Below are 24,485 nucleotides of genomic sequence, written 5' to 3'. Positions count from 1 at the left end.
CAGCGTGCCACTGCACTCCAACCTGGGCAATAGAGTGAGACTCTGACTCAAAAGAAATAAAAAATGAAAAAAGAGATTGTGCTGAGATCTACTAGAGCCTTCTTTTCAACGAGTTCACATCTCTTTGTTTGCTTCACCAGTTCTTCCGGGTCTTGAACGGTTATTCACTGCAGCACAAGCTGTTGTTGACTGGGACTCCATTACAGAACAACCTCGAAGAGCTGTTTCATCTGCTCAACTTTCTCACCCCCGAGAGGTTCCAGTAAGTGTGTGTCTCTCCATTAGGGCTCACAGTTCCTCTGCTGCTAATTCTTCCTGCAGCCCGTTTTCCTCATCTTTCTTCCTTTCTTTTCCAACAACGGTTCCTTTCTTTCTGAAGCAATTTGGAAGGCTTTCTGGAGGAGTTTGCTGACATCGCCAAGGAGGACCAGATCAAAAAACTGCACGACATGCTGGGGCCTCACATGCTGCGGCGGCTCAAGGCTGACGTGTTCAAGAACATGCCATCCAAGACGGAGCTCATTGTGCGTGTGGAGCTCAGCCCCATGCAGAAGTGAGTTGGAAGGGCCGGAAGCCCAGGGGCTGTTTTGCCAGCGCGTTCGCAGAGTGTCGCTGGCTTCTCCCCAGTCAGCTTCAAGGCATCTGGGGGCAGAAGCAAGCAAGGCCTAGAGCAACCTGATACCAGGGAGCAGAGCTCGTAATTCTTGCCTGGCTCTGCCTTCCATTATGTAGGTTGATGGTGGTGATACTTTTGCCCGTCAGGTTTCTTTAGCCCCGGAGAGAGATGCCGGCAGAAAGCTCTCGGGCGTGGGTCTGCACCATTCGTCAGCTAGGGGTCTGAGACTCACTGGTCTCTCTGTCTTGCGCACCTGCAGGAAATACTACAAGTACATCCTCACGCGAAATTTCGAAGCGCTCAACGCTCGCGGTGGTGGCAACCAGGTCTCCCTGCTCAATGTGGTGATGGATCTCAAGAAGTGCTGCAACCACCCGTATCTCTTCCCGGTGGCGGCCATGGTATGTTGCGCCGCCTCCCGGCCCCAGGGGGAGTTCTCTGCAGGGGTTTCCGTTCGAGAGTGTTTCCTTCCTGCTGCCGTTCCCAGGAAGCCCCCAAGATGCCGAACGGCATGTACGACGGCAGCGCCCTCATCCGCGCGTCGGGGAAGCTGCTGCTGCTGCAGAAGATGCTCAGGAACCTCAAGGAGGGTGGGCACCGCGTGCTCATCTTCTCCCAGGTACGCCACCGGGTGAGGGGACGCAGGTGCGGCCCCGGCGATGCGCGGAAAGGGGCTCGGACTCCATAGCTACGCCGCGCTCCTTTTGTAGATGACCAAGATGCTGGACCTGCTGGAGGACTTCTTGGAACATGAAGGCTATAAATACGAGCGGATTGACGGCGGAATCACCGGGAACATGCGCCAGGAGGCCATCGACCGCTTCAATGGTGAGATGGCCGAGGGGCTCATCCTCTGTGTGTGCTGGGAGTGACACCGTGGTCTTCCCAGGCCTTGCTCCTGCTTCGTTCTTTTGGGGCTTTGTCTGCTGATATGAAGAGTAAAATATTGAGTGTCTCGAATGGAAGAGTGTGTCGGACCGTTCTTGGAAGGTTTTTCTTTGGGGGGTCTTTGTTCTTTCTGCTAGAAAGAAGAGTGTTTTATCTAACTCTCTTCATTGTATCTTGAGGCTAAGAGAGGGATTAGGACTTGTTCAAGCAAGTTAGTGGCAGATTGATCTGTTTCAGTAGACTGTACGGCTTTTTTTTCTTGAACTTCGTATTTGAAATAATTTCGGATTTAAAGAAAAGCCTGTAGGCCCAGCACTTTGGGAGGCAAAGGCGAGAGGATGGTCTGAGCCCTGGGGTTATAGACCAGCCTGGGTAACTTGGTGAGTCTCTACGATATATCAAAAAATTAGCCAGGTGTGGTAGCGGGCGCCTATAGTTCCAGCTACTTGGAAGGCAGAGAGGGAAGAAGGATCACCTGAGCCCAGCAGGTCAAGGCTGCAGTGGCTGTGAGTGTGCCACTGCACTCCAGCCTGGGCGACTGAGTGAGACTCCTACTCAAAAAAAAAAAAGGAAAGAAAAGTTGAAAAACAGTGCAGAGTTCACATATATCCTTCACTCAACTTCTCTTAATAATGACAATTTATACAACTGCAGTACAGATGCCAAAACCAACAAAAAAGTAACATTACAGCTCTTACATGAATGTCACCAGTTTTTCTCCTGCTGTCTTTGTTTCAGGATCCAATCTCAGATTTCACGTTGTGTTTGATTATTGTACTTCCAGCTGTCTGTGACATGTCTTCATTTTTTTCCTATTCTTGCATGATATGGATACTTTTGATGAGTACTGGTCAGTTATTTTGTAGAATACAGAATGTCTCTAAGTTTTGAGTTAGCTGATTGTTTTTGTTTTTGTTTTTGAGTCAGGGTCTCAGTTGCCCAGGCTGGAGTGTAGTGACATAATCCTGGCTCACCACAGCCTTGGCCTCCTGGGCTTAGGCAATCCTTTCATCTCAGCCTCCTGAGTAGCTGGAACTACAGGCATGCACCACCACGCCCCACTAATTTTTCAACTTTTTTGTAGAGTCGAGTCTTGCTGTGTTACCCAGGCTGGCCTCAAACTCCTGGGCTCAGGCAGTCCTCCTGCCTTGGTTGCCCAGAGTGCTGGACTACAGGCATGAGCCGCTTCATCCTGCCAATGGTTTCTTTTGATTAGATTATACGTTTGGGGTGAGGATGCCAGAGAGATGAAGGTGTGTCTTTTGTTGTCACGCGTTGGGGGATGGACATGGTGTTCCTCTGCCCCATCCTGGCAAGGACTTCATCACTTGGTTAAGGTGGAGTCTGCCGAATTCCTCCACTGTAAGGTTATTCTTTCTCACACTGTGATTAGTGAATGTCTGAGGGAGATATTTGAGCCTGTGTTAATATCCTCTTTCTCCTTAACACTGATTTCAGCTTCCTTTGGTGGGCCTCGCTTGCAACAGTTACTATTGTGGTGTTTGCCTAATGAGGTTTTCTGTCTCAGACGTTTCTTCTACATTCATTAATTGGAATTCAGGAGACGCCTCTCACTGTGTTTTGGTTTCTTTATCAGCACCGGGTGCACAACAGTTCTGCTTCTTGCTTTCCACTCGAGCTGGGGGCCTTGGGATCAATTTGGCCACTGCTGACACCGTGATTATCTATGATTCTGACTGGAACCCCCACAATGACATCCAGGTGAGCAAAGGCAGCAGCTGTAGATACAGGGTCTTGCGAGAAAGGCACAGGGGGCTTCACCATGTGGAATTAGTTGTCTACGTGAGAAACAACAGATTCTCTTTATGTTATTTACCTCATTTTTAGCCAGAGTTTGGGTGACCTGTGATCCTATTTTGGTTAATGTGATAGAGTGGGTTCTGGGAGAGGGATGCTGACGGGGTCTTGGCCTTGTACTGGACTTAGTACGTGGAAGTCACGGCAAGCATGGCAGCCAGAAAATAGGGGTTGTGGCTTTATTTCTTGCTCAACTCCAGGCCTTCAGCAGAGCTCACCGTATTGGGCAAAATAAGAAGGTGATGATCTACCGGTTTGTGACCCGTGCGTCAGTGGAGGAGCGCATCACGCAGGTGGCAAAGAAGAAGATGATGTTGACGCACCTAGTGGTGCGGCCTGGGCTTGGCTCCAAGACTGGGTCTATGTCCAAGCAGGAGCTTGATGATATTCTCAAATTTGGCACTGAGGAGCTGTTCAAAGATGAGGCCACAGATGGAGGTGAGCTGTGAGGAACTTGGGTCTTGCTGTGGGACTTGGGTAGGGAGCATCTCTGATGGCAAGGGTCCCCCTCTGGGCTTACTTTCTCCATAGTGGCTGCTAAAGCTGACTGGGGTGTGGGCCTCTCATTCCTTATAGGGGGAGACAACAAAGAGGGCGAAGACAGCAGCGTTATCCACTATGATGACAAGGCCATTGAGCGGCTGCTGGACCGTAACCAGGATGAGACTGAAGACACAGAGCTGCAGGGCATGAATGAATATCTGAGCTCATTTAAAGTGGCCCAGTATGTGGTGCGGGAAGAAGAAATGGGGGTGAGTATGAATCCAAGACAGGCAACTGTGGACTTGGTGGTCAGTCTGAGAATTGGAATTGAGACCAAGGTGGTGTTGGAGGCGAGCGGAAAACAGCTATGGGCCGGGAGGTATGCTGATGAACTGATAGGCTCTTTCCCTGGAACACAAAGTTTGCCTTGACTGTCAGGACACTTCCAGCCAAATATTGCCCCACAACAGAGAAAATCCAATTTTTCTTACGTGTTTTGTTAGCCCTACAGATTTTTGAATGCTACCTCAGATCTCTTTGGAGAAAAGGCAAGAGATATGAGACATACCTAGATAATCTGTCTCCCTGTGTTTTTGTTTTGTTGTAATTTAAAGAGACAGGGTCTCACTCTGTCTCCCAGACTGGAGTGCAGTGGTGTGATCATAACTGACTGCAGCTTTGAACTCCTGGGCTCAAGTAGTCCTCCTGCCTAATCCTCCCGAGTAGCTAGGACTACAGGTGTGTACCACCATGCCTGGCCGTTTCTGTTTTTTGTAGAGACGGGCTTGCTATGTTACCCAGGCTGGTCCCTGTGTTTTTTGAAAGCCTGGAATTGTTGTTTCCCTTTTTCTTTCCTCCTCCTCCTTGGTTTTTATAGTAAAAAAAAAAAAATACTAAAACAGAAATATGTGGCTTGTTATATTTTTCTCCCCTAAATGATATAAAGGAGTATGAGATGAAAAATAAAATTAAAATTAGCTTTTTTTTCTGTTTGCTTTCAAACCACTCAACTCAACGTGCTTTGCATCCATATAGGTTCTGGTAGCATTGGCCATCTTTTCTCACTCTTCCAACTCAAACTTGTTTCTCTTGCTGTGTTTTTCTTTTCTTCCTTTTTTTAGACAGCAGGATTTATTGAGAGGACAGAAAAGCTCCCACAGTGGGAGAGGACCCAAGGGGGTTGCCTGCTGTGTTTGTCTCACACCTGTCATCTTGTTCACGAGGACAATGCTGCCAACCTCAGTTTATGTGTAACTGTGGTTGAAGAGGCTGACGTAGGTCTGCAGACGAGTAGTCTTCAATCAAAAGCCACCCTGCTGACAGGGTGCTCATGTTCCTCTCGGTAGCAGAGCAGTAGTCTGGGATAGCATGTGCCTGAGGGACTCATCTCTGCTACACAAGTACACAGGGTGTTCTCAGGCCGGGTGCGGTGGCTCACGCCTATAATCCCAGCACTTAGGGAGGTGGAGGTGAGAGGATTGCCTGCATCCAGGGGTTCAAGACCAGCCTCAATAGCTTGGCGAGACCACATCTCTACAATAAATCAAAACATTAGCTGGGTGTGGTGGCATGCCCTGGTGGTTCCAGCTACCTGGAAGTCTGAGGTGTAAGGATTGCCTGAGCCCAATAGGTCGAGGCTGCAATGGTCATGAACGTGCCACTGCACTCCAGCCTGGGTGACAATGAGACTCTGATTCCAAAAAAAAAGTTATTCTCTGATAGTGACTGCAGCTACTATTAACTTTGCATATATTTTTAGGTGTTGTTTTTTGAGCAGATAGTAATTTATGTGGTTCACAATACACACAGGAATGTCTTTCCCTTCTGTCCTCTTCTAAGCCTGCTTCCCTTCCTGGGGACACTAGTGTTTTCACTCTCGTATATCTTTCCAAAAATGTTTTGTGTGCATACTGGTTATTTGTGTAGTCATACACATAGGTGTACATACATATACATATGCACACAGATAACATTTTTCTGTTAAACACTAAAACAACATGTGATGTTCCCTGCCTTGCTTTTGTCCATTTGATCTTGGAGCTGTAGTCCAAACCAGAAAATAAAGAGCCTCCCCCTGACTTTTGCTGCATGACATGTCCTTATTTGCCCCTTGGTGTCTATGGGGAATTGGTTTCAGGTCCTCCCACGAGTCCACCACCCAAGGATGCTCACGTCTCAGTGTAAAACGGCATAGTGCGGCTAGGCACAGTGGCTCACATCTGTGATCCCAGCACTTTGGGAGGCTGAGGCAGGAGAATCGCTTGGGCTCAGGAGTTCGAGACCAGCCTGGACAACATACACTGTGTCTCTTCAGAAAGAAAACAGGCCAGGCTTGGTGGCTCAGCCTGTAATCCCGCACATTGGGAGGTTGAGGTGAGTGAATTGCCTGAGCCTGCGGGTTTGAGACCCGCTCGTGCAACTTGGCGAGACCTCATCTCTACAATAAAAATCAAAAAAATTAGCCAGGTGTGGTAGCGCGCGCCTGTAGTTCCAGCTACTTGGAAGGCTGAGGCGGAAGGATCGCTGAAGCCCAGCAGGTTGAGGCTGCGGTGGCCGGGAGCGGCCATTGCACTCCAGTCTGGGCGACTGAGTGAGACTCCCAACTCAAAAAACAAAAAAGTAAAACAAAAAAAATTAGCTGAGTGTGATATCATCTGTCTATAGTCCTAGCTGCTTAGGAGGCTTAGGAGGAAGGATCACCTGAGCCTGTGAGGTGGAAGCCGAGGTGAGCCATGGCTGTCCCACTGCACTCCAGCCTGGGCAACAGAGACCAACTCAAACAAAAAAGTGATAGTATTTGTATATAACCCATGCAGATCCTCTTGTTTCGGGCAAGTTATCTCTAGATTATTTACAATACCTAAAGCTATGTAAATAATTATTGCACTGTATTTTTTAGGAAATAATTACAAGAAAAATGCCTGTATATGTTCAGTGCAGACAATTCCGTTTTTTCCCTGGGTATTTTCAGTTTTCAGATGATTGAATTCACAGGTGCAAAACTGATGGATACAGAGGGCTGACTTTACTGTGAATTAATTAGTACTATAATGCTGGATATTGAGGTGGTTTTTGCTATTTTTTTATGAGTTGGAGTTTCACTCTGTTGACCAGGCTGGAAGGCAGTGGCACTCTCCCAGCCACCACAGCCTCGACCTGCTGGGCTCAGGCGATTCCTCCGCCTCAGCCTTCCAAGTAGCTGGAACTACAAGCATGTGCCACCACGCCCGGCTATTTCTTTTTTTTTTGAGTTGGAGTCTCACTTTGTTGCCCAGACTGGAGTGCAGTGGCACGCTCCTGGCCACCGCAGCCTCGCCCTGCTGGACTCCGGTATTCCTTCTGCCTCAGCCTTCCAAGCAGTCGGAACTACAGGTGTGCGCTACCACACCCAGCTAATTTTTGATTTATTGTGGAGATGAGGTCTCACCAAGTTGCCCAGGCGGGTCTCAAATCTGCGGGCTCAGGTAATCCACTCACCTTGGCCTCCCAAAGTGCTGGGATTACAGGCTGAGCCACTGAGCCTGGCCTTTTTTATTTTAATTTAAAAAAAAAAAATTTTTTTTTGAGTTGGAGTCTCATTCTGTCACTCAGCCTGGAGGGCAGTGGCATGCTCCCAGCCACCACAACCTCGACCTGCTGGACTCAGGCGATCCTTCTGCCTCAGCCTTCCAAGTAGCTGGAACTATAGGCACACACCACCATGCTAATTTTTTTTGTTGTTTTTTTTATTTATTGTAGAGATGAGGTCTCACCAAGTTGCCCAGGCTGGTCTTGAACCCATGGGCTCAGACAATCCTCTCACTTTGACCTCCCAAAGTGCTGGGATTATAGGCGTGTGCCACCACTCCTGGCCTTGTTTCCTATTTTATATTTTTTAGCTGTGGCTTAATTCTTATAGAAGGGATGTGGACTCAACTAGTGGTCTTGAAGCATCTGAAAAAAATTTAATTTATAATACTTTGAGAGGATAATAAACATTGGGATATATAGGATATATATAACTTTTTGCTTGTTTTCCTTTGCAGCTAGCTTTTACGAGGTTCATGATGCTGTAAACTTTTATAAAACGTACGACAAACAGAAGGGCCTATAGTCCTTTGATTTTCTTTCTTGTGAAAGTCTTGCACAGTCTTTCAGAAGCACCTCCATTCTTTCTTGCTCGGGCTTTACCCTCTTTTCTTTTGGCAATCTTCTACCTGTCTATGCATGAGTCCAAGGGCCTGGAAGAGAGCGTGCTGTCTCTTCGCCCTGCTCTGTGACGATGGCTCCGTCTCATATTTTTCTTCAGTTGCGCTGACTGCTGAGCTATCCGTCATTGGGAGGAGCCGTGTCCTGTCAGTGGGATTTCTTGCGAGTTCTTAGGTCCAAGCAGGCACACTGAGTCTGAGAGTCCAGCCACAAGAAGGAGCTGGCAGAATGGAACTGTGAGGACCGGGGGAGCTGGCGGTGCTGACTTCAGCATCCCTGAGTCCTGGCCCTCCCTCTGTCCCAGGAGGAAGAGGAGGTAGAGCGGGAAATCATAAAACAGGAGGAAAGTGTGGATCCTGACTACTGGGAGAAATTGCTGCGCCACCATTATGAGCAGCAGCAGGAAGACCTAGCCCGGAATCTGGGCAAAGGAAAAAGAATCCGTAAACAGGTCAACTACAATGATGGCTCCCAGGAGGACCGAGGTGTGTGTGGCCGGCCCCGCCCCCCACCCACGGGCCGTTCCACTAGAGCAGTGGGCCCCGCTCATCTGCCCTCTCTCCCTCCAGATTGGCAGGACGACCAGTCCGACAACCAGTCCGATTACTCGGTGGCCTCAGAGGAAGGTGATGAGGACTTTGACGAACGGTCAGAAGGTGAGGCTGTGCTCTCCTGTGGCTTTTTGCGGGGCTGAGGTTTCCAGGGCCCCGCCCATTTCTAGTGTCGCTCATTCGTCTTTTCTTCCTGCAGCTCCCCGCAGGCCCAGTCGCAAGGGCCTGCGGAATGATAAAGATAAGCCATTGCCTCCTCTGTTGGCCCGTGTTGGGGGGAACATCGAGGTGAGTGCCGCGGGATTCTGAGTTGGGGATGTGGGTGAGTGCCCGCTCCTGGGTCTGTGGCGGAGTGAGACTTGCCCCCCTCACCTAGCTGCCTTCTCCCCCCAGGTGCTGGGTTTTAATGCTCGTCAGCGAAAAGCCTTTCTTAATGCAATTATGCGATATGGCATGCCACCTCAGGACGCTTTCACCACCCAGTGGCTTGTGCGAGATCTGCGAGGCAAGTCAGAGAAGGAGTTCAAGTAAGTGGGGCTGGAGTGGCCGATCTAGGGCAAGGCTTTGGTCCTTCCTCACCACCGTCCAGGCTGTGCAGGGCATTGCAGAAGCAGGCAGTGATGAGAGTCCTTTGTGCCCTGGCTTCCCTGGAGGAGCAGCTGGGCGTGTGTGGGCCTGGAGGCCAGCTGTCGCTGTGCAGGGTCCTGGGGCTTTTCCCTCAAGGGGGAGCCTTCTCGTTGCCTGCGATCATCCCTCACAGGGACGGGAAAGCGTCAGGCGGATGGGTTGGCGGGGGCCCTGTTTGACCCTTCTCCACTTGTTTACTCCAGGGCATACGTCTCTCTCTTTATGCGGCATTTGTGCGAGCCGGGGGCAGATGGTGCTGAGACCTTCGCTGATGGTGTCCCCCGAGAAGGCCTGTCTCGCCAGCATGTCCTTACCAGGATTGGTGTCATGTCCTTGATTCGCAAGAAGGTGAGCCCCAACCCTCCTGCTGTTAAACGTTTCTAGGGAGACTGCAGGACCCGTAGGAAAGGAGTCTCAGGCTGGAATTGGAGCTTCAGCTTTTTGTCCTGTTGCTACAGGTGCAGGAGTTTGAACACGTTAATGGGCGCTGGAGCATGCCGGAGCTGGCTGAAGTAGAGGAAAACAAGAAGATGTCTCAGCCAGGGTCCCCCTCCCCAAAGACTCCGACACCCTCCACTCCAGGGGACACGCAGCCCAACACTCCTGCCCCGGCCCCACCTGCTGGTGAGTCTGCCTGCCCTGTCGTGTTTGGTCCCTCCTCTTGTCCTGGCCTGTGCTTTTGTGCTCCCCTGTGCTCAGTTCAGCAGGGTGGTCTGGCAGGACACACAGCACTCTCCCTCTCAGTTTAGGAGGGCCATCCTAAGAGTAGGGCTGGCTCTTAAAGGCACGAGAGGACAGTTTCAGACGAGGCCGACTGGAAAGGCCTGACCTTTTCTCTGATCCACGACCTTCTCCCTGATTGATTGTCTCTTATTGGTCTGCAGAAGATGGGATAAAAATAGAGGAAAACAGCCTCAAAGAAGAGGAGAGCACAGAAGGAGAAAAGGAGGTGAAGTCTGCGGTCCCCGAGGTTGCTGTTGAGGTAGGAGATGGGGGTAACTGGCCACCGCACATGGCACAGGGCTGAGCCTACTCTCCCGTTGCTTCATCTTCCGTTTTTTCCTTTGTATTGTCCACAGCCCCCTGCCCCTGCCTCAGAGGATGAAAAGGTCCTTGTCGAAACCCCTGAGGGAGAGGAGAAAGTGGAAAAGGCAGAGGTGAAGGAGAGAGCAGAGGAACCCATGGAGACAGAGCCCAAAGGTATCTATGTTCAAGGACTCCGGATCCCTGTGTGAGCCATAGTTGCTCCTGGGCTCTGCAGGAGGAAGCCACACGTTGAAGGGTCTGGCTTCCCGATTGAGACTGTGGGCTTCCCCCCACCTTCACACATCTCTCCTGACTTTAATTACAGAGACTTAAATGAAGGGCTCTTCCAGCTGGATGCCCTGTAGAACAGAGGAGAACATTCTTTAGGTCTGTTTTCAATGTCATCTGTTCCCCCAGGTGTTGCTGATGTGGAAAAGGTGGAGGAAAAGTCAGCAATCGATCTGACCCCTATTGTGGTAGAGGACAAAGGTGAGCGTTTGGAGAAGCGATTGTGGTTTATAAGGATGCTAAACCCAGAGCCAAGGGCTTTGTCTTCTCTGTCCAGTACCCATGTAGACTTCATCCGTGCCCACATTTAGTTGGCAGTGGGCCGATGACAGCTTTTTCTTGGTCTTAGAGACACTGGGGTGGAGAGAGGGTAGAGAAGGCGGTGTCTTACAGTGTACAGTGCAGTGGGCAAGGGCCATCGTGTCTGGAGCTGACGTCGTTCTTCTGCATGTTCTGTAGAGGAGAAGAAAGAAGAAGAAGAGAAGAAAGAGGTGATGCTTCAGAATGGAGAGACCCCCAAGGACCTGATTGACGAGAAGCAAAAGAAAAACATTAAACAGCGTTTCATGTTCAACATTGCAGATGGTGGTTTTACAGGTATGGAAAAGAGGGGTCTACGGAGATGGGTTTAGGAGGATCTGATGTGAAGTTGGGGTTCTTGTCAGAAACGGGTCAGAGACTTTCTGCTAGGAGAAGGAATGCCAGGCTGCCTGTGTACTCCTCTGGCTTCTGTTTTAGCAAGCCAGAGGCAGTTTATACTAAAATATGGTGTCTGGGGGTGGGGGACAGGAATAAATAGCTTTTTCCGTTTTCACAAATGTTTGCCTTTTCCTTCCCTTCCCACCCTTCCCTAAATTCCGCCTCAGAGCTGCACTCCCTTTGGCAGAATGAGGAGCGGGCAGCCACAGTCACCAAGAAGACTTATGAGATCTGGCATCGACGGCATGACTACTGGCTGCTAGCTGGCATCATAAAGTATCCTTTGCCCAAGTCTAGATTCAGGTTCTTGGCAAAGAGTTCTGAAGATCCTTCAGTCTGAGGTTTTGACTGTCCTTGTTTTGTTTTTCCTGAGCACTTTTCCAACAGCCATGGCTATGCCCGGTGGCAGGACATTCAGAACGACCCACGCTATGCCATCCTCAATGAGCCTTTCAAGGGAGAAATGAACCGTGGCAATTTCTTAGAGATCAAGAATAAATTTTTAGCTCGAAGGTTCAAGGTGAGCAAGATGTGGAGGAGGATGTGTGTTGTGTAGAATGCACGAGTTCCTGCAAACGAAGGCGTGTCTCCATTTAGCCGTACTGTTGTAACTTTCTGTATTCCATGAAATGCTTTGCTCCCAAGCAACTTAACCATTAGGGCTTAAGACACACAAACTTGAAAGCTAACCGACTGTACAGGAGCTATGGGTGACTGTGCCTAAGAATGGCACAGGTTAGTGTGGTGGGTTTGTTGCGAGAACGCTATGGAGCAGAATTCAGGAAAGAGAGAAATGGGATGGAATTGCATCCCAGAGGAGGTAGAGCAGTCAGTGGCAGGCAGTCCTTCTGGGTAAAAAAAGTGCCTGTGTGAGCCGGGCTTGTTGGCTTAGCCTGTAATCCCACGCTTTTGGGCGGTCGAGGTGAGTGGATTGCCTGAGCCCGCGGGTTCAAGACTCACCTGGGCAACTTGGCGAGCCCTCATCTAATAATAAATCAAAAAATAGCCAGGTGTGGTAGCGCGTGCCTGTAGTTCTGGGTACTCGGAAGGCTGAGGCGGAAGGATCGCCGGAGCCCAGCAGGTCGAGGCTGCGGTGGATGGGAGTGGCTGCTGCACTCCAGTCTGGGTGACAGGGTGACTCCAACTCAAAAAAAAAAAAAAAAAAAAAAGTGCCTGTGTGGCTGGGTAGTGGTTTGCATCTGTCATCCCAGCACTTTGGGAGGCCAAGTCGAGAGGATGACCTGAGTCTGCAGGTTCGAGACCAGCCTGGGCAACTTGGCGAGACTGTCTCTACAATAAGTCAAAAGAAAGCCAGGTGTGGTAGCGTGTGCCTGTAGTTCTGGGTACTTGGAAGGCTGAGGCGGAAGGATCGCTGGAGCCCAGTAGGGCGAGACTGCGGCGTCCAGGAGCATGCCACTGCACTGCAGCCTGGGTGACAGAGGGAGACTCCAACTCAAAAACAAAGTGCCCGTGTGAAGAAGGGGTGGGGTGGACGCAGGGAGGAGGTGCAAAAGTCGAACTCCATCTCCGGAATCTCTAGGGCCCAGCCCACTGGAGGGAGTCTCGTTCTGAAATTCAGATGTTTATTGGAGGCAACTTGTGTGCAGATCATCAAGTGGGTTATCACGAAGACAAGACTGTGGATCTCTTAAGCCGAGCATAACCCTGTTATTACTGGGCATGACTGGCCCAGGGGTAGATCGGCGAGGCCTGGTACCTGTTCTCCAGGGGCTTCTGGTTTCAGGTAGAACAAGCGTGTAGTCAAATGAATGCTGTGTGTCAGGGGCAGACTGCTGGGTGGTACAAGAAAGTTCCCCAGAGGGAATTGGGGGAACAGGGAAGGAGCTCACAAATGGCTTTGGGGAAAAGATGGCATTGGAGATAAGTTTTGATGAATGTGATAGAGATTATTAGATAGAAACAGAAGAGTGAACCAAAGGTTTAGGTGGGGGAGAAACATCTAGGTAGCAAAGTTTAGGATGTTTGGGAGAAGAAAGTAGCCTTGCCACACGTGGTGGCTCATGCCTATAACCCCAGCACTTTGGGAAGTGAAGGTGAGAGGATTGCCTGAGCCCGTGGGTTTGAGACCAGCTTGGGCAACATGATAAGACCCCGTCTCTACAATAAATAAAAACAGCCAGGTGAGGCAGTGCATGCCTGTGGATCCAGCTAGTTGGAAAGCTGAGGTGGAAGGATCACCTGAGCCCAGCAGGTGGAGGCTGTAGTGATTATGAGCATGCCACTGCACTCTGACTCAAAAAAAAAAAAAAAAAACTAGCCTAGTTGAGCTGTCGAAAACATTTGTGATGGGGAATGGTGGGAGGTAGGTTGGGAAGAGAGAGGTAAGGTCTAGAGGTGTCAGTAGGTGGGTTCTTGGCGCCAGATAAGAGAATGTGTACTTGACCCTGTGGCTGATGGGCAGGCATTGGAGGTCTGTGAGGCGTTTTGGTAGTTCCAAGGGAAATGGAAACAGCATCTTGAGATTGTAGAGCCATCGTATGGTCAGGAGGTACTAAGGGCCTGGGCCATGATGCTGGTTGTGGAAAATGCGAAGGATAAATAAGTAAAAACAACAGCATGTATAGGACTTATTGATTGGTTGTAGAGGTCAGCAAACCTTTTCTATTAAATGATCAGATAGGCTCCAGGCTTTGTGGGACATATGGTCATTGTTGCAAGCATGTAACTGTCGTGTGAAAGCAGCCATAGGTGACACATAAACGAGTAAGTCTGGGTGTGTTCCAATAAAATTTCATTTATATACACTAAAATTTGAGTTTCATTTACTTTTCACGAAGTGAATGAAATAGTCTTGTTTTGACTTTTCCCCAACTGTTTAAAAAAGTAAAACCAGTTTGTGACCTGCCTAGGCAACTTGGCAAGACCTCATCTCTACAATAAATCAAAAACTTAGCTGGGCATGGTAGTGCATGCCTGTAGTTCCAGCTACTTGGAAGGCTGAGGCGGAAGGATTGCTGGAGCCCAGCAGGTCGAGGCTGCGGTGGCCGGGAGTGGCCACTGCACTCCAGTCTGGGCGATGGAGTGAGACTCCAACTCAAAAAAAATGTAAAACCAGGCTGGGTGTGGTGACTCACGCCTATAATCCCAGCAAGTTAGGAGGCTGAGGTGAGAGGATTACCTCAGCCCACAGGTTTGAGACCAGCCTGGGCAACTTGGCGAGCCCTCATCTCTACAATTAATTTAAAAAAATTAGCTGGGCATGGTGGCATATGCTTGTAGTTCCAGCTACTTGGAAGGCTGAGGCAGAAGGATCGTCTGAGCCCAGCAGGTCAAGGCTGCGGTGATCGTACCACTGCACTCCAGCCTGGGTGACAGAGTGAGATTCTCAAAAAAAAAAAACAAAAAAAAAACCAGGCCAGGCATGGTGGCTCGTGTCTGTAATTCCAGCACTTTGTGAGGCCAAGGTGGGAATAGCTTGAGCCCATGGGATAGAGACCAGCCTGGGCAACATAGCAAGACCTTGTTGCCAAGTGTGGTGGCATATACCTGTAGTCACAGCTGCTGAAGAGGCTGAGGCAGGAGAATCACTTGAGCCCAGGAAGTTGAGACTGCAGTGAGCCATGATTGTGTCACTGCACTCCAGCCTTGGCAACAGAGCAAAACCGACTCAAAATATTTTTCAACACTGGCCAGTCACAGGGGCTTACACCTGTAATCCCAGCAATTTGGGAGGCTGAGGTGGGGAGGATTGCTTGAACCCAGGGTTTGAGACCAGCCTGAAAAAAAAAAAAATGCTGGGCATATTGGCACACACCTATATAGTAAGTCCCCTGCATGCAAACATTCAAGATGCGGTCTTTTTTTTTTTTTTTAAATTTGAGTCAGAGTTTCATTCTGTCGCCCAGAGTGGAGTGCACTGGCAAGCTCCCGGTCACCACAGCCTTGACTTGCTGTGCTCAGGCGATTCTGCTGCCTCTGCCTTCCAAGTAGCTGGACATACAGGTATGGGCAACCATGCCTGACTAATATTTTGATTTGTTGTAGAAATGAGCTCTCGCCATATTGCCCAGGCTGGTCTCGAACCCGTGGGCTCAGGCAGTCCTCTTGCCTCCGCCTCCCAAAGGGCTGGGTTTACAGGTATGTACCAGTACACCCAGCTAGATGTACGTTCAAAGATGTGAATGTGTGTTCACACGTCTCAAGCATATAAGCTCATGTGTCTGGCATACGTTGTCACCTGTATGCATCCTCTACAAGTGGTTGTGCTTTTTGTGTACTGTGCAGTACTTTATAGAGTACAGTAGTGCAGTGTTTTTATTTCAAGCCCAGGATGTCTGGAAGGAAGCATAAAACCAGTGGTGGCTGGGCGCGGTGGCTCAAGCCTGTAATCCCAGCACTTTGGGGGGGCCAAAGTAAGAGGATTGCCTGAGCCGCAGGTTCAAGACCAGCCTGGGCACATGGTGAGACTTCGTCTCTACAGTAAATCAGAAAATTAGCCGGGTGTGGTAGCGCGTACCTGTTGTTCCGGCTCCTTGGAAGGCTGAGGTGGAAGGATCGCCTAAGCCCAGCAGGTCGAGGCTGCAGGGGCTATGAGCGGCTATGAGCATGCCACTGCACTTCAGTCTGGGTGGCAAGAATGAGACTCCAACTCAAAAAAAAGAGATACGAAAAAGTAAATAGAGGTCAGCTCAGTGGCTCAGCCTGTCATCCGAGCACTTTGGGAGGCTGAGGAGAGTGGATTGCCTGAGACTGCAGGTTCGAGACCAGCCTGGACAACCTGGTGAGACCTCGCCTCTGCAATAAATCACAAAAAAACTAGTCAGGCATGGTAGCACGCACCTGTAGTTCCGGCTACTTGGAAGGATTGCCGGAGCCCAGGAGGTCGACACTGGGGTGGCCATGAGCGTGCTGTTGCACTCCAGTCTGTGCAGTACTACTGTCAGCATCACTCCAGCCAGTGATGCTGACAGTAATGCTGAAGAAGCGCAGAAAAGTGATGGAGATGGAGAGACTTCTGTGTGTGGCTGCAGGATCAGCAACAACGCCGAGACCCACTCAGATAAAATGTTGGTTCGAACGAAAGCTAAAAAAAGCCTTTATGGAGACTTCAGAAGAAACATGGCGAAGGATCAGATGGCGCATCTTGTAATACCAGCCGTGGCTGGTTTCATCGGTTCAAGGCTGGAGCCTACCATCACAATGTAAAAGTAAGTGGCTGGGCTGCAAGTACAGAGACGGTAGCTGCCCGGGAATTTCCCTAAACCCTTCAAGAAATGATTGATGAAGGCACGTGTTTGCCCGAGCAGGTTTCCAGTGTGGGTGAGACAGGACTCTACTGGAAGAGGATGCCAGACCGAAGTTATGTCAGTGAGGGGGAAAAGTTGATACTGGGCTATAAAGGCAGCCAAGCATAGGCTGACTCTGTTGCCTGGTGGCAGTGTTTCCCGCAACATGAAGCTGGAGCCTCGCTTAGTCTGTCTCAGAGAAACCCAGAACCCTTGAACACATAGGCAAGGGCTCTTCCTGTTGTGTGGAAGAGTAACCCAAAGCCTGGATTACACAGGCCGTTTCCCAGGACTGGTTTTCCACCACTTTATCCTGCAGGTAGAGAAACACTACTTGGAGAAGGGTGTCGCATTTGGCATTCTTTTCCTGATCAGCAGTGCTCTGGGCCACCTCCTGGTCATGGATGACTTTTCTCCTCGTGCCAAAGTAGTGTATCTCTATCAAGCACTACGTTGTTCATCTAACCTGCGGACAGGGAAGTCACAGCGACTCTCAAGTCAAGTGACTTTCCCGTCACACTTTTTGTCAGGCAGGAGAGGTGAGTGATAAGTCAGGAACAACAAAACCGCGACAACCTTGGAGGACTCGAACATCTACAAGACCATAAAAACGCTGCCTTTGCTTGGCATGAGGATACGGCTGTCTCGTGAGTGGGGTTTGGAAGAACCTTCGCCTGCAGTTTGCTCATGTTTCTTGTGGACATGAGGTGGCGGGCGAGGAGCCCAAAGAGGTCTTGAGCAACTTGGTGACTCTCCGAGAGAGGCTGGAGCTCAATCTGCAGGACGACGACTTCACTGAACTCTCGGCTGGGCCCCACGAGAAGCTCACCCCTGAAGACCATGAGGTGGGACTGGAGACCAGCAGGGAGGACGGAGAGAGACAAGAGGATGGAGAAGCAATTGAGGAACCGGAGAGGGTCTCGACGCAGGAAATGGCAAGGGGGTTTCCTTGTCTTTGAGGGGCCCTGCTAGTTTCTGAGACGTAGGACCCGAACATAGAATGGCACACAAAGCTTGCAGCAGCCATTCAGATTGCAGTCCAGTGCAACCGTGTCATCCGTGACAAGGAAAAAAGAGCTACTTACCAGACATCACTGGACCGTTTTTTCAAGAGGGTGGATAGAATTGAATCTAGCAAGGAACCAGAACGTGTGCCATCAGCCTCAGGCATGAGTGAAGTTGCAGCTTGCAGTTCTTCTTGCAAAGCTTCCTCCATCCCCTATTGCTGACGATCCCTCAGCTCTGCTGTCTCCTACCTCCTCTCTTTCCTCCAGTCGGTAACTCCTCCTACCTGTCCACTCCATGTCAGCCACTGTATGCCAGCTGTTGTACTGCACTGTATCACTGTGCTTTTCAAGGTACTGTAAGGTGAAAAGTGTTTCCTTTTTGTGCTTTTATGTATTTGTGTGAAAAGTATTATAAACCTATTACAGTACAGTACTGTATAGCTAATTGTGTTAGTTGGGTACCTAGGCTAACTTTGTTGGACTTAAGGAACAAATTAGACTTACAGATGTGCTCTTGGAACGGAACCGGTTTGTATGCTGTAGACTTACTGTGGTCTCAGCTACTTGGGAGGCCGAGGTGGGAGGATCGCCTGAGTCTAGGAGGTTGAGGCTGTGGCAAGCCATGATGATACCACTGCACTCCAGCTTGGGTGACAGGCTGAGCCCCTGACTCAAAAAAATTAAGAAAGGCCAGGTGCAGTGGCTCATGCCTGTAATCACAGCACTTTGGGAGGTGGAAGCGAAAGGATTACCTGAGCCTAGGGGTTCAAGACCAGCTTGGGCAACTTGGTGAGCCCTCATCTCTACAATAAATAAAATCAGCCAGATGTGATGCACATGCCTGTAGTTCCAGCTACTTGGAAGGCTGAGGTGGAAGGATCACCTGATTCCAGCAAGTTGAGGCTGTGGTGGCTGTAAGCATGCCACTGCATTCCAGCCTGGGTGACAGAGTGGGACTCCCAACTCCAAAAAATTAAAATTAAAAAACCCATTCTTTGCTCTTCAGCTATATAAAAACAGGTTTTTGTTTGTTTGTTTTATTTTGTTTTTTTGAGTTGGGAGTCTCACTCGGTCACCCAGACTGGAGTGCAGTGGCTGCTCCTAGCCACCGCAGCCTTGCCTGCTGGGCTCCAGCGATCCTTCCGCCTCAGCCTTCCAAGTAGCTGGAATTACAGGCGCGCACTACCACGCCCGGCTAATTTGTTTTGATTTATTGTAGAGATGAGGTCCCGCCAAGTTGCCCAGGCGGGTCTCGAACCCGTGGGCTCAGGCAATCCACTCACCTCAGCCTCCCAAAGGTGCGAGATTACAGGCTGAGCCACTGAGCCCGGCTAAAAACAGGTTTGACCCATAGGTCATAGTCTGCCAACTCCTGACTTTTAATGGATTTGAGGTACGAAGAAGTGAGATCCCAAAAATAACAGCCTGAGTCACTGAGAAAGTTAAGGGATCATTTAAGAGGAGAAGGAGCAGTTTGTAGAAAGAATGGTAAGTTCCATTTCAGACAAGTTGTCTGGTGTTTCTCACAAGCCAGCAACCCCATTTCCCTCCCCCCACCACATACCAGGCAGAACCAGTACCAGATCTGCGTGACTGTGAAGCATCAGGTCATCTGCATAAAAGTGCTGGCTGACACTAGGAGCGAAGTCTGTTGGGTCAAGGGCTAACCCTGGGAATGCTCATAGTTCAGGGCAGGAAGGAGAGACACTCAGTCTGTTTGGAGCTAGATTAGGCCCTCACGGAGCCAGGTGTCATTAAGGAAACCACCGCCCATTCTCATGCAGTCCTTTTTCCTGGTCCTTGATGGGCTCGCCATTTACATACCAGTGGATACTTGGGGCAGATTAAGTCTTTTCATAACTTAAGAGTCAACATTCTGCCTCTTGGTATTTTGAAGAGCCTTTAACACAGCTGTCAGGTGACATGTGCAAGAGTGTCACTTGCAGTATGGTTTTTGGTGGCGGGGTCAGGAGGCAACCTAAATGTTCAGCATTGGGAGAATGAATGGATGGGGAAAATGTACACTCGTATCACGGAGCATTAAGCGGCAGAAGCAACAAAAACATATGCATATAGCAAACATGGTGGTCTAAAAAGGTAGGTCATAGGAGAAGTCAGAAAAAGCTTATGTTCAGAAAACATGATCCTGTAAATCAGAAGTGTGCCTATGAAACAAGAACACAGTCTTCAGTATGCAAAAAGGAGAGTAAGTACATCAGAAAGGTTGGTTTTGGGGAGGAAGGAATGGGAGTGAGGGTGGAGATAAAAGGAAATAAACAAGAACATTTTCAAATGGTAAAATAATCCAAATGATACGTGGTGGGTATATCCATAGGATAGCCTGCCATGCAACCATTAAAAAATGTTTTTGTGTCAGGCTCGGTGGCTCAGCCTGTAGTCCCGAGCTTTGGGAGGCTGAGATGAGTGGACTGCCTGAGCCCGTGAGTTCGAGACTCGCCTGGGCAACTTGGTTAGCCGGGTGTGGTAGCGCGTGCCTGTAGTTCCAGCTATTGGAAGGCTGAGGCAGGAGGATCACTGGAGCCCAGCAGGTCGAGGCTGCGGTGGCCAGGAGCGGCCCCTGCACTCCAGTCTGGGTGACAGAGTGAGACTCCAACTCAAAAGAGAAAAAGTTTTCAAGGAGTAAATGATGAAGATGCTGTACAATGTAACTTTAAATGAGAATATAATATGGGCATGTATATAGTATGATCTCAATTATGTAAACAAATCTATGCATAGAAAAAGCCCAAAAGAAAACTATCAGAATATTAGTAGTATTTTTCTTTTTCTTTTTAAAATCTTTCTTACTTATCTTAAAATTAAATTTCAGGTCCAGATATCCACATAGTCTTTCCTACTTTTTTTTTTGAGTTGGAGTCTCACTCTGTCACCCAGACTGGAGTGAAGTGGCCGCTCCCGGCCACCGCAGCCTCGACCTGCTGGGCTCTGGCGATCCTTTCGCCTCAGCCTTCCGAGTAGCTGGAATTACAGGCATGCGCTACCATCGCCCAGCTGATTTTTTGGTTTATTGTAGAGATGAGGTCTCGCTGCCCAGGCGGGTCTCGAACCCACGGGCTCAGGCAATCCACTCACCTCAGCCTCCCAAAGGCACGGGATTACAGGCTGAGCCACGGAGCCCGGCTGGTCTTTCCTACTTCTGACAACTTGTTAACAGTGTTTCTAGGAGATGGGGTTATTTGGGTTTTGAATTCTTCATCCATTCTGTGTTTTCTAAATGAAGTTACCATTTTTGTATAAGCGGGAACCTAAAGGGTAAAAATCTAAAAAACACGGATAATGAAAGGGGAAGGGAAAAAAACAATGCAGCGCTGAGCTGACTGGGTGTGGGGAACGAGCTGTTCGTGAAGTTCTTTCTGGGTTCTGGTTGCCATCAGGAGGAGCAGGGAGGGGTGAGCCAAGAGGCCCATCAGAAGTGAGTGGAATGTCAGTCCGGCTCCTGTCTCCTCTTTATCCCTTATCCAGCTCTTAGAACAAGCCCTGGTGATTGAGGAACAGCTGCGCCGGGCGGCTTACCTGAACATGTCAGAGGACCCTTCTCACCCTTCCATGGCACTGAACACCCGCTTTGCCGAGGTGGAATGTTTGGCAGAAAGTCATCAGCACCTGTCTAAGGAGTCAATGGCAGGAAACAAGCCTGCCAACGCAGTCCTGCACAAAGGTAGCCAGTGGCTCCCCTGCCTCCTGCTGGTTCAGCCTCCTTCCTACTCTAACTCAGTGGTCATATATTGGTTTCCTTTGGGAGCTTACGATGTGCTAGGCATCCTTGGCATCTTCCTTGGGAAGCTAGTACCTTCGAGGCAATCGAGGACTGTAGTTCTTTGCCCTTCTTCATTTTTTTTTTTTTTTTTTTTTTGAGTTGGAGTCTCACTCTTGCCCAGGCTGGAGTGCAGTGGCACGTTCACGGTCACTGCAGCCTTGACCTGCTGGGCTCAGGTGATCCTTCTGCCTCAGCCTTCCAAGTAGCTGGCACTACAGGCCTGTACCACCATGCCTGGCTAATTTTTAAAATTTTATTTATTGTAGAGACGAGATCTTGCCAAATTGTCCAGGCTGGTCTCAAATCCCTGGACTCAGGCAGTCATCTTGCCTCTGCCTTCCAAAGTGCTGGGACTACAGACATGAGCCACTCTGACTGGCTGGACCGTTTTCAACATTCTATTTCTTTTTTTTTTTTTTTTTTTTTTGAGTTGGAGTCTCACTCTGTCGCCCAGACTGGAGTGCAGTGGCCGCTTCCGGCCACCGCAGCCTCGACCTGCTGGGCTCCGGAGATCCTTCCGCCTCAGTCTTCCGAGTAGCCAGAATTACAGGCATATGCTACCATGCCCAGCTGATTTTCTTTTTTTTTTTTTTTTAATTTATCGTAGAGATGAGGTCTCGCTGCCCAGGCGGGTCTCGAAAACCCGCGGGCTCAAGCAATCCACTCACCTCAGCCTCCCAAAGGCGCGGGATTACAGGCTGAGCCACCGAGCCCGGCTAAACATTTTGTTTCTAATTAAAGTGAAACGTTGTGAGCAAGTGGAGGAGGAGATGAGGAAAAGAATGCTGTTATAAAGGAATTGGGAAACCAATTCCAAAGCAGAGAGGTAAAGTAAGAGGCTGGGTGCAGTTGTTCACACCTATAGTCTTTACACTTTGAGATGCTGAGGCGGGAGTATTGCTTGAGGCCAGGCGTTCGAGACTAGCTTGGGCAACATAGTGAGACCCTGTCTCTACAAAAAAATTTTTAAAACTAGCCAGGTGTGGCATTGGTGGCCTGTAGTCCCACCTGCTCAGGAGGCAAGAAGATTGCTGGAACCCAGGAGTGGGAAGCTGTAATGAGCTGTGATCACACCACTGCACTCCACCCTGAGCCACAGAGCAAGACCCTATCTCTTAAAAAAAAAAAAAAGGCTGGTGTGGTGGCTTATGCCTGTAATCCCAGCACTTTGGGAGACAGAGGCTAGAGGATTGCCTGAGCCCGGGGTTTCCAGACCAGCCTGGGCAACTTGGTGACACCTCATCTCTACAATAAACCAAAAAAAATTTAGCCTGGCATGGTGATGCGTGCCTGTAGTTCCAGCTGCTTGGGAGGCTGAGGCGGAAGGATCACCTGAGCCCAGCAGGTCGAGGCTGTGATGGCCATAAGCATGCCACTGCACTCCAGCCTGGTCGACAGAGTGAGACTCCAACTCAAAAAAAAAAAAGGAACAATAGGAGTACGCTTTTGAGATGAGAGGAGTTACAATAGAGAGCAAGGGATGATGAAGGCGAGGTGACTTTCAAAAGCACAGAGCTGTGGACAATTGGAACCAAAATGAGAAACAGAAATTTGAGCATGGGCTGGGCTCAGTGGCTCAGCCTGTCATTCCAGCACTCTGGGACGATGAGTGGATGGCCTGAGCCCACCGGGTTGAGGCCAGCTCGGGCAACTTGGCGAGACATTGTGTCTGTAATAAATCAAAAATTAGCTGGGTGTGGTAGTACATGCCTGTAGTTCTGACTACTTGGAAGGCTGAGGCAGAGGGATCGCTGGAGCCCAGCAGGTCGACGCTGGGTGGCTGTGAGCGTGCCACAGCGCTTCAGCCTGGGTACCCAAGTGAGACTCCAATGCAAAAAAAAAAAGTTTGAGCATGGAGGCCTGGTGTCAGCTCAGTGTCAAATGACAACACATCAGCCACTGCGGAGTGCTAAGGTCCACTAGGATAGAAAGAGTTAAGTCTTTTGTTTGTTTGCCTCAAATGATTCATAGGATCTCTAGGAAGGAGCACTGTCTTGACCTCCACAGCTCACCCCCTCCTTTTCTCCCCGTGCAGTTCTGAAACAGCTGGAAGAACTGCTAAGTGACATGAAAGCGGACGTGACCCGGCTGCCAGCTACCATTGCCCGAATTCCCCCCGTCGCTGTGAGGCTACAGATGTCAGAGCGCAACATCCTCAGCCGCCTGGCAAACCGGGCCCCCGAACCTACCCCGCAGCAGGTAGGGTCGCGTTTCCTTCCTGCCCACTCTTCTCACAGCTGCCTCCTGGACCTCGCAGCTCTGCTGTGTCCTTAGCTGGACACCCGGGCCGGTCAGCTGTAGTCCATCAGCCCGTCTTCCTTGGGATGCGGTGGCTTCTTGTGGTCTGGAATTGAGACTTCGGTTCTCTCTCCCTACAGGTAGCCCAGCAGCAGTGAAGATGCAGACGGGTGATGCCACCTCCGCCGCTGAGCAGTGACCTTCCTCACTTTCTCTTGTCCCAGCTTCTTCCCTGGGGGCCTGAGAGACCCTCGCCCTCCTGCCCATCTTCCATGTTGTCAAGGAACAGCCCCTGTGCACCGGGGGAGGGGAGGGAGTGAGGGGCAGTGGTGCCCTTTCTGCAGGAGAGACATGCAGCAGTAGCGCCGGCGCCGTCTGCAGGGAGTCGGTGGGCTGGCCTTCTGGACCCTGGCTTCTCCCCACCGTAACATCTGTTACACACAAACTGCTGTGGGTTCCTGCCAGGCGTGAAGAAAGTGATCTGGATTTCTTCCTCCTTTTGGTTTTATTTTGTTGGTTTATTTTGTTTCCTTTTCTCCGTTTTCGGGGGTATTCAGAGTGGGCTGGGCCCCTGGGCGAGACACAGCTACCTCTGTTGGCATCTTTTTAATACCAGGAACCCAGCGGCTCCAGCCACTGAGCGGCTAGAATGAAATAAAGTGAAAAAAAAAAAAGGAAAACCAAAAGCATACAAAACCGCAGCAAATTTCTTGACGAAAATGGAAAATAAAAGTTTCCTTGTATTTTAGCGCTCTGGTTCGGTGTGGGTGTCGGCGGGTGGGTGCGGCAGGAGCCCCTGAACCCGCGTGCCTGGAAACTCGGGCTGCTGCTGCGACGGTCCGCCTGTCGGGCCGTGCGACCTGCTGAAAGGGGAGGCTGCAAGACGGCCGCGAAGACGTGGGGCGAGCTGCTGCACCTGCGGCACTCCGGAGGCCGAGGCGAGAGCATGGCCTGGGCGCGGGGGTGCGAGACTAGCCAGGGCCACCGGCGAGACCCGGTCTCCACGGTACACGGCACTGGCAGGCGTGGTGG

At 50.1% G+C, this 24,485-nt stretch overlaps 1 protein-coding gene across 1 annotated transcript in view; it reads left to right on the top strand.

The window, feature by feature from the left end:
• The window catches only part of CHD4 (chromodomain helicase DNA binding protein 4), a 39,431-nt gene extending 15,230 nt beyond the window's left edge, over positions 1-24,201 (top strand). Inside the window, exons 17-39 of the mRNA XM_021708724.1 lie at positions 141-262; positions 380-553; positions 876-1,017; positions 1,104-1,235; positions 1,327-1,444; positions 3,102-3,226; positions 3,523-3,760; positions 3,899-4,074; positions 8,298-8,478; positions 8,563-8,649; positions 8,744-8,832; positions 8,938-9,071; positions 9,375-9,519; positions 9,630-9,795; positions 10,056-10,153; positions 10,242-10,371; positions 10,615-10,686; positions 10,945-11,082; positions 11,352-11,460; positions 11,572-11,704; positions 20,921-21,116; positions 23,251-23,414; positions 23,594-24,201. Of these exons, the coding sequence (XP_021564399.1) occupies positions 141-262; positions 380-553; positions 876-1,017; positions 1,104-1,235; positions 1,327-1,444; positions 3,102-3,226; positions 3,523-3,760; positions 3,899-4,074; positions 8,298-8,478; positions 8,563-8,649; positions 8,744-8,832; positions 8,938-9,071; positions 9,375-9,519; positions 9,630-9,795; positions 10,056-10,153; positions 10,242-10,371; positions 10,615-10,686; positions 10,945-11,082; positions 11,352-11,460; positions 11,572-11,704; positions 20,921-21,116; positions 23,251-23,414; positions 23,594-23,611 (3,087 nt within the window). The 3' untranslated portion in view covers positions 23,612-24,201. The remainder of the gene's footprint in view (positions 1-140; positions 263-379; positions 554-875; positions 1,018-1,103; positions 1,236-1,326; positions 1,445-3,101; positions 3,227-3,522; positions 3,761-3,898; positions 4,075-8,297; positions 8,479-8,562; positions 8,650-8,743; positions 8,833-8,937; positions 9,072-9,374; positions 9,520-9,629; positions 9,796-10,055; positions 10,154-10,241; positions 10,372-10,614; positions 10,687-10,944; positions 11,083-11,351; positions 11,461-11,571; positions 11,705-20,920; positions 21,117-23,250; positions 23,415-23,593) is intronic.
• Positions 24,202-24,485: the final 284 nt, after the last annotated feature.

Source organism: Carlito syrichta, unplaced genomic scaffold (genome assembly GCF_000164805.1).
Source record: "Carlito syrichta isolate Samal-C Ts95f unplaced genomic scaffold, Tarsius_syrichta-2.0.1 Scaffold144852, whole genome shotgun sequence".
Lineage (NCBI taxonomy): Eukaryota > Metazoa > Chordata > Mammalia > Primates > Tarsiidae > Carlito > Carlito syrichta.
Note: the sequence above shows the minus strand (reverse complement) of the source record. Positions and strands in the feature narration are given on the sequence as shown.